This window comes from Bombus pyrosoma, linkage group LG13, assembly GCF_014825855.1.
Source record: "Bombus pyrosoma isolate SC7728 linkage group LG13, ASM1482585v1, whole genome shotgun sequence".
Taxonomy (NCBI): Eukaryota; Metazoa; Arthropoda; class Insecta; order Hymenoptera; family Apidae; genus Bombus; species Bombus pyrosoma.
Window position 1 is genome coordinate 6,523,224 of NC_057782.1, and position 15,403 is coordinate 6,538,626.

At 43.3% G+C, this 15,403-nt stretch overlaps 2 protein-coding genes across 4 annotated transcripts; both read right to left on the reverse strand.

Annotated features, from left to right (window-relative positions):
* Nucleotides 1-2,998: 2,998 nt before the first annotated feature.
* On the reverse strand, nt 2,999-9,748 carry LOC122574147. The gene is made up of 6 exons (XM_043741373.1): nt 9,025-9,748; nt 8,620-8,761; nt 7,565-7,788; nt 6,806-6,998; nt 4,274-4,399; nt 2,999-3,742 (listed from the first exon to the last, which is right to left on the reverse strand). Exons 1-5 carry the CDS (start codon nt 9,119-9,121, stop codon nt 4,357-4,359), a joined length of 699 nt encoding a protein of 232 aa, XP_043597308.1. The 5' UTR covers nt 9,122-9,748; the 3' UTR covers nt 2,999-3,742; nt 4,274-4,356.
* Nucleotides 9,749-11,196: 1,448 nt separating this feature from the next.
* On the reverse strand, nt 11,197-15,308 carry LOC122574458. 3 transcript variants are annotated; one of them, XM_043742089.1, is made up of 4 exons: nt 15,150-15,308; nt 14,687-15,062; nt 14,221-14,431; nt 11,197-13,823 (listed from the first exon to the last, which is right to left on the reverse strand). In XM_043742089.1, the coding sequence occupies exons 2-4, from the start codon at nt 14,906-14,908 to the stop codon at nt 13,807-13,809; spliced, it is 450 nt and encodes a 149-aa protein (XP_043598024.1). In that variant the 5' UTR covers nt 14,909-15,062; nt 15,150-15,308; the 3' UTR covers nt 11,197-13,806. The 3 variants fall into 3 exon arrangements, with proteins under 3 accessions (XP_043598024.1, XP_043598023.1, XP_043598022.1); XM_043742088.1 differs by lacking the exon at nt 11,197-13,823 and adding an exon at nt 13,887-14,129 and having other exon boundaries at nt 14,687-14,967; XM_043742087.1 differs by lacking the exon at nt 11,197-13,823 and adding an exon at nt 13,887-14,129.
* Between the last annotated feature and the right edge of the window lie 95 nt (nt 15,309-15,403).

Here is a 15,403-nt window from a genome sequence, read left to right on the forward strand (position 1 = left end):
CTTCCTTGACTCCGGTCGATCCCGAGCCATCGTTAGAGAACGTATAACGAATTCTAACGAATTTGTAGGCCATCCATTTAAACGTATCATGAGAGAATATTCGGTTGAAAATAATCTTTCGAGTTTATATACGAAACTCTAAATTTTGTCTATTTTTGACGAGGAATTTCCTTGGAACGAAGTTATCGTAATTTTAACATAATTATAGAATTTCTACGGGTTCGTATTAGATTCGATAGAAACGGTTCGATGGATTTGAAATTTATCCGATTTTCGACCGATTAATCTTTATTTTCAACGAGCAGTTACATATTTCGAAGTAAAGTTCGTGTGAAAATAGAATTTTTAGTTTGCTCGCTCATCGTCGTATATCGCTCGTATATCGATACTTGTCGAAACAATTAGGTGGATTTAAACCGATCAATTTTTATATTCAACGAAGAATTACTTCGAAGTAAAGTTACTTTAAAGTATCGGCGTTCGTCGTAAATCTCGAACGAACGAGTCAGATGAATTTAATCGGGTCAATTTTTTATTCTTGACGGAGAATTACCTTAAAGTAAATTCATTGCTTCATTGTTTAATACTGAAATTCTAATATCTTGTTTATGAATTCACGGCGATCGATCCATGCTATTTTAACGAAGAATATTTTAACGAAGGAATTTTGCCATAGATAAATTTCTACCAAAGTAGAATCATTCCTAACCAATTTACGATAATTCTAAAACTCCGACACGTTGTTTACTCATCATCGATCATCGTGGATCCTCATCGAAGCGACTCGATGGATTTAGGCGAATGAAGAGCGCGCACATGGCCTCTGCCACTTACGTTAATGGCAGTCACTGTACCAGAACGTAGTATGCGGCCAAGCTGGTATAGTTGTGTGTTGGTAAAAGGTTGAGTAGTGCGGATCGACGCCGGGAAATGGGCGGTTGGTGAGGGAAACGAGGGACAGAGAGAAGGGAGACAGTGGCGCCTGAGCCCCGAGGCAGAGACGCCACATTTCCTTCGTGTAGGTGAGTGTCTGTGCGATCCACGCTACTCGCACACACTGTGTCGTTTTGTCTGTCGCGCGCGCGCACGTGATTCGTGCGTCCTGGACAGAGGAAGACGGACGATGAAAAGAGCAGCAGCTTACTTCTGCTGTGGATCGTCAGCCCTTCCTCCTGACAGCCGCCGGTCTCCTTTTTAGCTTTTGTCGTGCGCTACGTCGTCTCCGGCCACTTCTTTTCCCTACTTACGGACAAATGTGCGCGAGTGCCGCGCTTATGCGGCATTTTAAACGCGTCGATCCTATGAATCGGATCTTTCAATGAAATTGCGCGAGTCTAGTCGGACGAGGAAGCGCCCCAAGTACGCTAACGGCAGAAGTGAAATCGTTCATGAAGATAAATTATACTTGTCTAGCGAACACCCCGTATATTCTGTGCATTTGTACGTCGAAGACGTCGACACCTAACTGGCTTAACTAAAGATCGTTTTGCATAATGGTAGGATGATAGACGAGATAAATAAATCGGCCTTTGTCCGGATAATCGGCCTCCCTTTTCAGCGTGCATTATGTATAAGCGTGCCCGTCAATGGACCTTTTCACTTTGCGTGAGATGTCTTTCGACCCAGGCTCGATCGATCATAGACAGGTAGAGATCGTCGTCTGGATCGGCCTGTCGCTGCCACACGAACGCAACCGTAGAGAGGACGCGTGTTAAGTTCGCTAGATTAATTCGTCGCTCCGCACGATTTCCTCGAAACGAGTAAGCTTATGTCTTAATTCCGTGGACTTAAATCTATGATCCTTCGCCGTTTATTTCAATCTTCCTGTTTTGTCAGCTTGCTTGTACACATTAACGTCGTACTTTGTTTACCGGATCAGAGGACACCGATTGAGAATTGTGAAAATCGCGAGGCTACGATCGCTTTGTTGTCACACCTTCGCTAGAACGCGAGATACGTGATTGTGGTCGTTAATAGGATTTCCTTTTCAGGAACTAGCGCCGCCGATGCCTCGAATATAGCTAGCACGAAGTGGACGATACGCAGCTTATTTTTAGCCAGGCATTAGCCAATTAACTATTAACTCGTTGGCGCCATGGCGCTGCTCCTATTTTTGCTTATTTCTTACACGAATAATGCATCGTTGCCCCGATCCGAATCTTTGGTATGTTCACCGAGAATAATCCAATCCACGCTGACGGTGAGCGATGTTAAGTGCTGTCTTCCGAATCCAGAATGAAATATGCTTCTGGCACGGTATCGTCTTACCGATATTACTCTCTCGAGCGCGTCTCATCGAGCTCTCGCTTAAGGAGAATCGAAGCGACAAGTTTAGCTTGCTCGTCAACACGTTTCGTTCGTTCGTGAATTCAAAGCGTTTTAGTGTTGAGCGGCGTAGATAACGGCGAAGACAAAGACGTGTTGAACGAGAAGTACCGTGCGGTTCGTTGACACTAACTGTGATACAAATACGATCGAAAGAACTATGATGGCTTATTAATAACTATTCGCTCGAGAGAAATCGAACACGTAAGTCGATCCACGAATACACGAGGAGATTGAACTTGCTACAAACGAACCTTGTCGAAAAAGAGAGAAGGAAGAGAAAAAGAAATGTCTTGTTAGTGGCTCGTGGATGAACCAGTTAGACAAGCTGAAGATATTTATCTAAGATATTTGGTCATTCGAGGATGCCCGCAGGACGGATATCTACCTACGAATCGAGCCTATATATTTAGCCGAGTGATTGATTTTCGTCGGGCGCAACGAATGCGGTGGTCAAGGCGGTCGAGTTGGAATCCGAAGTTGGATCCAACGAGCACCTGGTTATGGCTGACTGGTTAATTCTCATGGTAGGCTTAATGGAATACGCTATTGTTCGTCGTGGTTGCAGACGGCACACGGCTCAGGTTGTCAGTCATCGTACGATCGAAGACGCTGAAAAAAGCTTTCGATAATTCGTTATCGACGGAGAAACAATTTAACGGTGCGAACAACAGGTCTTGTTATTTTTCCATTCCATCCATTCTATCTCTACGTACATGCTGATTAATCTCCTTGAGATTTATATTATCCGTATTTCCTGCCACATGATCGAAGCCTATTACATCGAGTACAAAATGTAAGAGAATGTAAAACATATGCAAATCGGGATCTAACGTATTCTACTATTTTTACGCCTCGATATACTTACTATCTTACGCTATTCTTATACAAATTATTTACAATCGTAACAAGACGTAAATCCATTAAAACGGGAATGCAGTTTCTTGTACGCATAATAATTTATCGTATCATCGTCCGACGTGGCTCACACTGGCTCCGACACTGGCTCTTGTCTACCGTCTCATTTGACTATAGAGTCAACGTCATACATATAACAAACGTTCACCATGTACGATCGTCACTAAATTCGTCCACCATCCTAAAAATGTCCAATTCTTCCACGCTTTACACAAGTATGTGCTTCTCTCTTTCAACTACGCGCATGTCCCGAGGATGACTAATTACATGGAAACAAGCGAAGCACCTGGTTTTAGACCCGTGAGACCGGGAGGACGGAATTCAAATAAGAGGCGCAGCCCGATGTTAGTCATACCATTGGAAACAAAAGATTTCAGCGAGTTGTTTGCCCAAAACTGTCCCTCGTCGAGCTTCGTCATGCCTTCCTTCGATGACTCTTCAAACCGCACGATATCCCACGTTTCCACGCATCCGTTCGACGCCACCGTCACCCATCGTCCTGAACAAACACGAAGAATAGTCGATTGAGTCAAATACAACGGAACAGTTGTACAAATAATTAATCACTGATAAACCAGAGTAACAAACGTGAAACTAGATTACGTACGACTTAATTACGATTTTTAAAGATGCATAGATCTGAAAGGGCAAGTCTAGTATCGATGAAATTATTCGCGTCTGCTATTGTCGATAATCTTCTGGCGCTACCGGCTACCGAGAGTCGAAAGTTGTTCGATATTATCCATGACAAAAATCTGTTCGATACAGACTCGTTTGGCTTGTCGGCGGCGGTTATCTCCTGCACAGCCGGCTTCTATTTATATTTTGCGTTCGTTAGTCGATCAGGAGCATACGATTAAAGGCAGAAAGTATCCGTGTCCGTGAGTGCGTACGAACGCACGTTCGAGCCGATTTAACTCCGGCTCGGACGCGATGTAATTTCTCTTCGTACAATGAAACCGGTAATACGTAATCTAATAAATTTCACATGTCCGTTTGCCTGACAAAGAATTATTAATTGCACTCTTACCTGATTCCTTTGATCCGATAAAAGGAGATGGTGATAATTGTTGGAAAGTTTCGACGCTTAAAGATTACGAGTAAGGACCTTCGTTATTCCACGCTGCCAACGGTGTATGGATTCGTTTTCAAGAATCTGCAAACGAGTAAACGGTATCAGCGGCGAAAAATTGGACGTTCTGTGGTCGGTTGTTAACGCGAAACCGAACACACCATCCATGAATTTAAAAATAGACAAAAGCAAATTTCAAATATCGTTGTAGCATCGAACGCGATTCCAAACGGAATATACGAACGAACAAATGTGAATATCACGAATATCAGAAATCGGGCGACTTACGAATCTACGAAGTTTCGAGTATCGTTACGACCCTGAATGAAATCTTGGAGATAAATGAACGCGAACATCGACGTCGAAAATTTCTAGTGTTTCTAAATCTATGAAGTTTCAGTTATCGGTGCGACGCCCAGCACAAAACACCGTGAACCACGGGTGGACCGTACTCCAAAAATATCCGGTGATAAACAGCGGACGAAGTAGAAACGCGCGTTCACCAAAATGTACGCTTTGCCGCTTATTGGTGTCTGTTATCCTAATTCGCCTGTATTTTCCCTGCACTCGAGACGCCGTGCCTGCGGCGATAAAGAGAAGCCTCTACCGATTCTCTACGGCTACGCGTTATCCCTGTGACAAGGCAACGTCATTACAAGCAGATAGAAACGTGGCCACATTAAAGTTGGGATCGTGTGAAACACGAAGAAATCGGGAAAGGGATCCTGGTCCCTTCTACGGGCGATCGTGACGCTTGAAATACATACTCGAAGGCGCGATAAAGAAGGAAGAAAGGAAGCAACACGTGGAGGAAGGTGGACACGAGCCGAAGGCCAGGACATTCCCAAACTCGAAAACGCACTTAACCGTTCGGAGGCAGAAGATTAGAGGGTAAAGCCCACGGTGGGCCTCTCGGGACTTGTTATCAGTTTCGACAGGGCCCCAAAGAAAAAGGAGTCTTGATAAGAAGCGAGTTGAGCGGCTTTTAGTCGGATCGACAAACCGGCCAGGCTTCAGACCCCTGAAATCGACCGGCTGAGAAAAGGAAGAAGGGAACATGGTCAGATAATAAAAAGTGTCATCCGAAAGGAAATGCCGCTGTGTCACGTGACTCGGTGGAAAGTTGAAAGAATGGAAATTGTAGGTGCAATTATATTATGACACGATACTATGAAATTTTGTTAATTTGTTAACCGAGTCATTCGTTAACAAAAATTACAAGAATAGGTTTGTAGATAAAGAAACGATTATTTCTAAGAGATTAGAAATATTAGAGACTAGAGTCAGTTAAGTCGGTTTCTCGGCTGAATAAAGTTAAAGAATAAAAAATATTATCGTACTTGTTGGAAAATGGAATGACAAATTGATTATTATTCGATGCAATCGGACTGCAACATTTATGCCGTCAGATTTTTACCGATCGATTGTCTATCGCGAACTATCGACAACAAGGCGAAACACGTCGCACGTGGCTAGCTTATCGGATCGGCAATGAGAGGACTCCTTGTACGTGTTATTAATATCGGTAATATTTCAAGTCCGAACTGTCCGACTAAGCTGATAATCGTGGTTTAACAGACGCAGCGTGCCGATTTTCCACGTGTGAGTACTGAATTGACTACAACGTCGACGACTATCGGATGGCAGTTGCAGTTTGTAACCTCGTGAACGGTGATTGTTAACGGGTCGCCGAGTTAATATTAGCACAAGGCTTTTCATCGTGCCGTGCTTTCCAATAGGAGGGTTTTTCAGAGCGTTTAGACGCGCGAGGGAAACGCGTCAGCTAATAAAGGTAGCTCGCCTTCGCGGGCGCTCGCTCGTTCCTTCGATCGGATTTTTCTAGCACGTCTATTGTGTTTCGTCATAGAAACGAATCGAAACTTTTGCTTTGATTGCAAATTTGAAACGGTGCGTCGCCGCGAATCGATTCGCTGGAAAAGCCTGGCAGACTAGAATGCCAGCGGCCAATGCCAAGTAATTACAATTACGAACTTACATATGAATGTTGTTTCCTCAACAAAGAGGCGAACAAATTCTTGGCAGCGTATCAAGGAATGTGGCGAAAATACAGGAATATTTTTCAATTGTATACAAAACGGAAAAGGAGAGACGTAGATGAAGAAAGAAAGAGAACGTCGTTAATGAAAAAAAAGTAAGAAAAAGAAAGAAAAGAAGACAAACGGGACGAACGATCGAGGATTACCACCTATTCTTAAATAGGCCACGTTTATGAAATAAAAAATTACGAAGAATTTTTCTGGCAATACGTCAAACGTTCATTTGCGACATCCTCTTTGCTCGAACGTGCTTAGCGTCGTAAAATACGAGTTTTATAGATGCATCTTCGCCAGTGCAGCGGTGGGTTTTCTTCGCGGCAAAAGCGAAGTCAATAAAAGTTCGTTACGTGAGATCCGACACCTTTCTCGCGGCGCGCACGCGATTTTCTAGCGAGAAACTTTACGGTAGGCGAGATAATAAAAATTTCCAGACCTTGTAATAACGTAGCAGGCTGCTAGGACCGATATCAGGGCAGCGATCGCCAAGACCAGTGCAGCAACGTGCAGCGGTTTAACGCGATTCTCGAGGAATTGATCTGGCGATTCTCGACCTCCGGCAATCGGCCCTGGATCCGGCTGAATCGATCCCATTATGTCTCGGCCCGACGACATCCCATTAAAGGAACCTTTGTACATAACACAAGACTTATCAGAAAATCCATTCCTCGAGCTTGTTTAGTCGAGAACAGTGGCGCCTTAAATGTTCTGGCATTGAATCATACAGCGCGATATCTCTTCGGTTAAATTGTTACAGATATCTACGAAGCGTGTAAATGAAGCGGGTAAGATCGTAAATAAAGCGAGACTCAAAGTTACTGTAAGTAGTTTCAACATTGTCGAAGTGGCGCCAACCTGTACGAATTTAGGGTGAAACTTTGATTTCTTCGAAGTAAGGAGGATGCTTAGATGTCTTTAACGACGTACGAACCTCTCAGAAATCATACTGATCGGCTCTATTTTGCATGAAATTTGCATGAAATTTGCATAAAATTTATTTCGCATGGAAAATTTCAAGACGCAAGATTACCCAGGATGCGTGCAATATGCAAAAATACTCAAAATATCTAAATATACAAAATATGGTATTGTTCAAGATAGCAGTATATATGCAGTAAAAATATGCGTTTCTGTACGTGTACAAATAATTCTGCAAACCATTGTAAATAGACGAAGGTAGCAAAGGACTCTTTACCGGTGTAATCTAAAGTGGGTTCCACAGCATCGGGCGTCTCTTTGTCGTGGATCCACGTGGACACATTTATGCGGTGATCGGCGTTACAGTAGTCGTGGCTGTCGCAACACTTCAATCTGGGCCAGGGCATACGGATCCAGGCAGCCGACGATCGGTCCACGTTGTCGCTCGACTTCGACCTCGTGACCCAGGACTTTGTCTCGCATAACAATGGCGTGGCACCCCTGAGCAATGGCAACGTACAACGTTCCGATAAAATGGTCACTGTTCGATAAAGTTCTGCGACCCCGGCGATAGTCGGAATTTAAATAATCATTTTGCGCGATTTACGCCGCGAGATTTCAATATTCCGCGCGTGTATCGCGCTTGTTACGCTTGGCGAGCAATCGATCGTTTCGTGGCCAGTGAAGAGAATATCACGAAGGAATTCGGTCGAAAAAACGGGGTCAATTTCGATCGTTGTTTGCGAATCGCGTTATATCTTCAATAAAAATTAATTATTTTGTCCGTTGCTAGTTATCTGGTAATTAACGCCACGCTACATTCGCCGATAACGGCTCGAAGATTTAATTGGTAGCAATAAAAACTGGCTAACGATATTCGAACGCTCCGAGTCGAGACGATTTCGACATCTCTCGTCATTTTAGCACCGCTTTAGAAAGAATTCGTGAAAACTTCTCGCACCGATTATCTCGTCAAGGTTACCTGTTTGCTATAGAGCCACGACGAATTTATAGCGGTACGTCAATCGTAAGATTCAGCGAATTAAATCGTCTTCCAGTCAACCGGACTTGTACCGTTGGAATTTATTGTAGAATAAGAAGAAAAGGTTAGAGGTCGGGGTGTTGCTTTTAAACGAGAGGTTACTACTATCGTAATAGTTGAAACGCGACTTCTACGTTTTCTTCTTCGTACGATATTATTTTCTCGACCAAGACAAATAGACTTTGAAATTTTTGCATATCTTCTAACCGATTTCTGTTTGCCACGTTTTGTTTCAACGTCGTCATTCTCTTTTTCAATGTTAATAATCTCAAAATAAAATTCATACGAACTCGGTGCATCCTCTTGTCGTAGTATTTCCTCCGAATTCTTGGTCTCCAGTCAAGATCAACTCTGTGTAACAGTAAAACTTGGTCTTGCACGTGTCGACACCGGCTTCTTTACAGGCCTTGCTCGTGCATACGCATTTTCTACCTGCGAATATCGACAAATTTCTTGGCATTTAGCGCGAACGAGTTACCGTGACACGTACACGTACCATGTCGTAAATCTGTTCGTCTCGTGTATTTTACGGCGCATCGTTCTTTTTTTTTTTTACGGGCTCATTATAGATATGCGCGCCGATAGGTACCACGATAGTACATGTATGTTAAACGTATCGTGCATTAGCACGATTACGACGCATAAAAAATCAATAGCGACATTGCCGATGCGTCGGATCGAACCGGCCAACTTACCTTCGATATGTTGAACGTTGCCCGACAGAAAAATCAGAAATAGCAGGATGAAATATATGCAGATTGGCGGCTCGATAGTCGATCGATTGAAATACATGCCGTAAGCCTCGGCAGAATCTAACACTCCGAGAATCACGAAAGTCTCGATAATGAAAAGTATCGTCGGGGAGGATCACTCGAACGCGAGTACGCCTCAGGGACAATTTCATTGATAAGGGAAGAGACAGCGAAGTAGGTACGGTCCGCTATCTGCACGAGAGCCACTTGAAACGTATGCAGAAGACAGGAATATACATTATCATGTTGAAGGGCTAGCCTTTGCTAAATGCAGAGACGATGCTCGATAAAGGCAACGGCGGCTAGCGGCGAAAGAAACCCGATTTGCACTTGACTGCTTATTGACGCGGGATTATTCGAGGCCACTGGACGGATCGGTAGAAACAGCGGCGAGGAAATCAGCCGCCCTTGATTTTCATTTTTCGCCGTTCGACGAGGATCATCGATTACGGTAATTATCGTTGACAAAAAGAAAGACGACTAATTGAAAGTCTGCGTCTGCCAGTTGGAATATCTCGAGTCACTTGGACGTTGAATGGGTTCCAAGGAGGCAACCGTGTCTCTCGAGGAAGTCACTCGTAAGCCAATCGAATCGAACGCAGAATCACGGCGCCGAGTCGCGACTGACAGCGAGACGTCGCGAAAACACGTTGTGTTATCGGCGTAAAGGACTATTTGAAAATGTCTGAAGGAAGCTTCAAGACGAAACTGTTAGCCGCGTGGGCTCCTCTAATTTTAGTACCTCCCACTGGAACACAGATTCGTATCCTTCTCTTTCTCTTGCTTTACACGTTGGCTACTCTCGATTTCCACCTCTCTCTCTCTCTCTCTCTCTCTCTCTCTCTTTTTCTGTCCTTCCTCCTTCACGCCACTCTTCTACCACCTCACGAATTTACTTCTATATCTATTTTAATTCCGTCATCGGTGACATTACTTCGCTCGCATAGCTTCGTCGTCAAGGCGACATATAATCGGTTCCTTGGAAATTTCTTCTTCGGCACGACTCGGCCTCTTTTCTTTCGCGATACGAGAATTGGGTCTCGTAAAATGCAGAAGCCGAGCTCTTTTCCAACTTTGTTATTTTAGAGATCACATAGCAGTGAACAGTGTTGGTGATAACATTGCTGAAATAAGAACGCCAGTGAAGCAGAGGAAAATCAGAGGGAAATCGAAATACAAACGCCACTGTACAGAAACGATTAATGGCTTTTGTCTTTCCCATCCACCGTGCCACGACTTCTTTGATGGCTTTTTGCGTTTTCTCACCGCGAGGCGGTACCATTTCCGCCAGCTCCCTTCGCGTACGTAATTTATTCACACTTAAACCGGATTTTGCTAAGTCTTTTTCTTGGCCTTTTCGCTGGCTCCGGTCTCTTTTAAAGCCGATTTATTGGAGCAACATCGCAAATTCGCGTACACTTTTACGCAGCCACGCCACGCGTTTCGCGAACGCTTTCCAGATGGAAGAACGTGTCTCCTCTTTGTATACAACCAATCTCGTATTACAATTGAGAATAGGAATTCTTGCCGAGGACGATCCTTACCTAACAATCGTATTGGTCACTCGATTGATATTTTAAATTAATTTAAATATAATATGTGGATAATTTTTTGTCACTCTGTTTATACAACTCGAAACTCGTGATGTTCTCGCTGTGAAAGAATTCCAGTGACCTTTTTTTAGAGTTGCCTCGAAAAGTCCCCTAAACTCTGCCGATTTATTGGAACAATAACGTCTAGATCGTATGTACGTTCGTATCTCTCGTTGAGGTACGATATATTTCCGTCCGTCCAGATGTAACGAATCATTGACGGAATAATATCGTACTACCGATAGTATACGCTGGTGTATTTATTACACGCATTGAGAACGCCTGTATTTTATAATAAATATTATAGAAGCTTGTTTATTCGCGCGAACGAATATCAAATTCATTCGTTCGGATATCAGGCTTGCTCGTCTATATTCTAAATTTGTTTTTTGCATCGATCCAATGGAATTCCCGAAATGACAAATTTTCGAAACTTCCACCGATACTCGTCGCGAGACGAAACCTGTTAACAAACAGAGGAACAGGAAAGCGAAATAAAAATCCTCGTTTAATTCCACACATTCGTCTTTATTTCTTCGAAACGTTAAATACAACGATTAAAACATCTTAGCCTCACCGTCAATGGGTAAATCGCGTAAAAATCGATGGTGCAGGATTCGCAATCGAGAGTCGTTTGAACATCTTAATCGTAGTCATTGGCATCCAACGGCAAAGCAGACGAGACTTTAATTCCCCGGTTGGTTTCCTGTCCATGCAACATTAAGCAGAGCCCCGCTGCTTGCACATTTCTTTATCGTCATCCGTCGAGTGACAGTAAAAGCTGGGCCTGGGTTATCGGAATGACACTTCGTTACAGTCGAACGAGGTCGCCGGCAGTCTGCTCTCCGTTGCTACTTCTTATTGCGCGAACGAATCAAGTGTTCGCTGTAAAAAGATTTACCGAGAGCACAAGGATTTCTTTCACTCGGGTAATTTATTGAGATGTATCGCGAACTGTTCGGACGATCGTTCGAATAGACCTATTTCAACGAGGTGAGGAGTAAGCAATTTAAATTCCTCTTATACATGCAGTGTCTCGTTGAAACTGGATCTTCTTCTTACGGTTGAATTATCGTCTTTCTACTTTGTTGAACTCTAGACAGAGGATGTCTCCCGAGCTGGGATTTAGTTTCGAAAAAAAATTTTTCATCTGCTGCGACGGTGAAGGTAGCCTAATTAGCTCTTAATTAAATCAACGGTTCAATCGTGAGAACTGGAGTTTCTCAGGTGTAAATGTTTGGGGTCCGCCGTTATTAATGGATGTCTTGAGCAAGCGCATTGTAGCGTGGGATTCGTGGAATAATGAAAAAAAAAAAGAAAAGAAGGTCGTGAATATTATTTAAAGGCAAACACATCGAAATTGTATATTTATAGAATTTTTCACCGCCATTGACTTCTTATATGATAATATCAGACAGTAGTTTCCACTCTCATCCTACGCAGCTAATTACAATCACACTTGTGCAAAATGTCAAACGTGTATCTGTTTCTCTTTCGGTGCATATTAATTAATTTAGCTGAAGTGTAAAGCGTCGCGATCGATACGTGTACGCCGGTACACAAGCGATTATTTCGTATTAAACGTCCATGACAAACCATGCTCTATGTACTAACGCTCCGACGAAGGAATAGCAAACGTTTCACTCCCACGTAGCTGCCTCGAATTGACATGATCACAGCCAGTCATTACGCAGATGGAATATGACAATGAAAAGTTGCATCGAATCCTTTCATTTTCTCAAGGTAATTCGAAGTATGCACCAATCTCACCTCCATCTTACAACTTTTATACGCTCGCATCCGTAAGCCAGTTGATACACTTTGAATAAACATAAACAGATATCGTAATTACTGTACTATAGTTTAAAGATTTTATTTATTTTATTAAAACTCGTGTTCAAAAATATCCGAGTATCCCGTGACTTACGGGCACCAGTGTACAATCCTCCGAATACCTTAGAAATCGCAATGGGAATAGATGAAAAGTGCACATCTTGGTTTTGTCATTCTGAAATGCGCGTGTGTCTGCTGCGTGTTTACTGTCGGGGTTCGATAAACGCCAAAGTTTTTCGTAATTCCTCTCTTCTGCGAAGATTATCGCGATTAACCGCTATCGCGGGATCGATCTGGAAACAGAGAAGCGGCAGGAACGAGTCGCAGGGAAAAGGAAGACGAGGAATTGAAGAGATAAAGAGAAAGATGCGAAAAAGCAGGAAAGAGGGAGCAAGAAAGATTAAGAGAGATGCGCGAAAAGATAGAGAGTACACGTCGCCTTGAGTTGCATTCGCCCGATTGTCCTTTTTAATTAGCCCCCGATCTCTTGGTACGTCCAGTCAGGTACGTCGACCAGGTTGCAACGTGTCTTCTTAATTGTTAATGGGAGTTACGCCCATTCGAGTCCTCGAGAACGAGTTTCGATCGGGCTGGTTGCACTGTGCTCGGCCAAATGGAAGCGAGGCTTCGGCTAAGAAATTCTAAATGCTCGACCGATGTTCAGAAGCGCTAAAACGACCCAACGAACCTAATCAATGCCGATCTACGATTTGTACTCCGGACACATTATCGTAAATCATCGTTTCCCGATCTTTTAGTAAATCCTACTACACCGGTTGTTTTCGATTCTACGCGTTATAAAGCATCGTCAAACCTATAATTTTACGTTGTTCTTTGCTTTTATCGCGTCCCGCGTTAAATTGGAAAACGACGAATCGCTTAATCGCAAACGATACATCGGAAGTTTTCATGCTTAATAGGATACATCGCGTGTGGCAAATTATGAAGCAAAGGAGGAGTCGGATCGCGGACTAAGTAGCCTCAGTGTCAAATTGGCCATTAAGAAGACTGTATTCTTCGGTAACATCGTTTCTCATTTGTTCAAAATGTCGTTTGTGATCAGAGTGTTTTGAACCGCTACCAGTTATTACATCCCGAGGCTAAGTAAAAAGACGCATTTATCGTAAATGTTCCTCGCGACATAATGACGTGGCCGCGATGTTCCGGCCGATCAAAGCTCTCGATGCGACGCGCTGTCTTTTAAGAGGTATTACCGTGTAAAATGCCATGGGATGATCTTCCAACTCTTCGCGTCGGCTTCCTTTCGCCGGCATAATCGCTCCGTTAAAACGAAACGACTTCACGCAACGACAGGAGCTGCAATATAAATCAATGCATGCACAAGATTATTATTGCTCGAAATTGCACGAATTATTCCTGATCGCCGCGCCATCCCCAACTTTTAATCGAATCTCGGAGAGATTTAAAGCGATTGTTCCCCTTTCATCGGTGTTGCGAAACTTTTTACATTGGAACTCGTCCTTCTGTAACATCCGTTCGAGCCGCTTCAACCACTCTTCTGTAACCTAATTGCTCGATACGCAACGCGTCCACGCTAACATCGTCTTCGCTTTATCGTACGTAATTATGCAGTGCAAAGATGTGTCCGTACGTGAATGCGTTCTGGTCAGACGTGAAAGTTTAAACATACGAAGAGTATGCTCCGAGTTTTACGGTGCAGTTCTATAGGTATGCGCGCAATATCTTTACTTACTCAGGTGATTTACGGCCGGTTGAGAAGCAATCACGAACATCTTCCTGTGCGATGGAAAAAATTCCGACGTCGGGATTATGCTTATGGATATCTCATTCTGGTTGTTTCTCGGACGATCGTCGCGATCGTTTCGTCGATTGCCGTGCGTGCTGTGTCTTAGTTGTACACCTTGAATATTATGTCTGCAATTACTGACTATGTAACTGCTCACCTAGTTTCAAAAAAAAAAAAAAAAACAAAAAAAAAGGGGGAATCAAAATGTTCCTTGGAGTAATCGGCGATCGTTAAGGAAATTAAACGAACGCGTCACATCGATTCTAAGGGAGCACGATATCGATGATTGATAATGAAACGACAAACATGGAAAATACAATTTCTTAGGTTTCGTTTCGTTTACGTAATAAATTTCTAGATATTTCAATAATGCGAACGTTCCTAAGATCAGAGATCATCGAGGATCACTTACCGAAGATATGATAAAAACAGCGAGTAAAGCAACGCCTAGCCAAAAGTACCAGGCTTCCCAAAAGTGTCGTGGTGGCCGTCTTTGCACCAGCAGACAACACTGCGAATTGCAACAGCAATACAAGCAATATTTATCCGGTGTACACGCGTATGGTTTGTTCGTTTCGCTATCTTCCGTATCGTTTCTTAGATCCGCGTTACACTCGTAGTAGAGGCGAGCCATATCATAAGTTGAACATGATTCCCTCCTTTCGGTCGTCGAACAATTATATCAAACTATATCTGGAATATATTGGGAGCGTTTTAACTTTATTCAAAAGTAATGGACAAGCGAGGCGTCGCACGGATCGATGAAACTACATCGAGTCACGAGAGATCTAAAAAAAATCGTGTTATTTTGAGAATGCATAGCGCCGTCGGCGCCGCTTAATTTACCACTCCAGACACCTGTTCCCCTTACTTACTCGGTTGATGACACGCGACAAGCTTACGATTCCTTCGCGTTCGCTGGTTTCTTTTTATTTTTCGTCCGATTTCGTACGCGAAACGACGTCAAATCCTTTCAACGCGGTGACATACCCGAAGACAACTGCTCTGCCACTCATTTGTCCGTTCGGTGTTATCACTAACTGGACTGGACAGGCTTGCAATAATCGATAGAACGAGCTTGGCATGTCCTTATTCACACGCGACTTCTAATCGATACATTAAATGACCG

What these genes read in the sequence shown, in the direction of transcription:
- LOC122574147 (XM_043741373.1), bottom strand. Translation starts at nt 9,121, where the DNA reads ATGTATTTCAATCGATCGACTATCGAGCCGCCAATCTGCATATATTTC. An exon ending in ACCCACTTTAGATTACACCG is followed by an intron (nt 6,999 to 7,564) that starts GTAAAGAGTCCT and finishes TTATGTACAAAG; the next exon opens with GTTCCTTTAATGGGATGTCG. An exon ending in GCCTGCTACGTTATTACAAG is followed by an intron (nt 4,400 to 6,805) that starts GTCTGGAAATTT and finishes ACTCGTTTGCAG; the next exon opens with ATTCTTGAAAACGAATCCAT.
- LOC122574458 (XM_043742088.1), bottom strand. Translation starts at nt 14,908, where the DNA reads ATGGCTCGCCTCTACTACGAGTGTAACGCGGATCTAAGAAACGATACG. An exon ending in CTGTTTTTATCATATCTTCG is followed by an intron (nt 14,432 to 14,686) that starts GTAAGTGATCCT and finishes TTTTGAAACTAG; the next exon opens with GTGAGCAGTTACATAGTCAG. An exon ending in ACCGGCCGTAAATCACCTGA is followed by an intron (nt 14,130 to 14,220) that starts GTAAGTAAAGAT and finishes ACGTCTGACCAG; the next exon opens with AACGCATTCACGTACGGACA.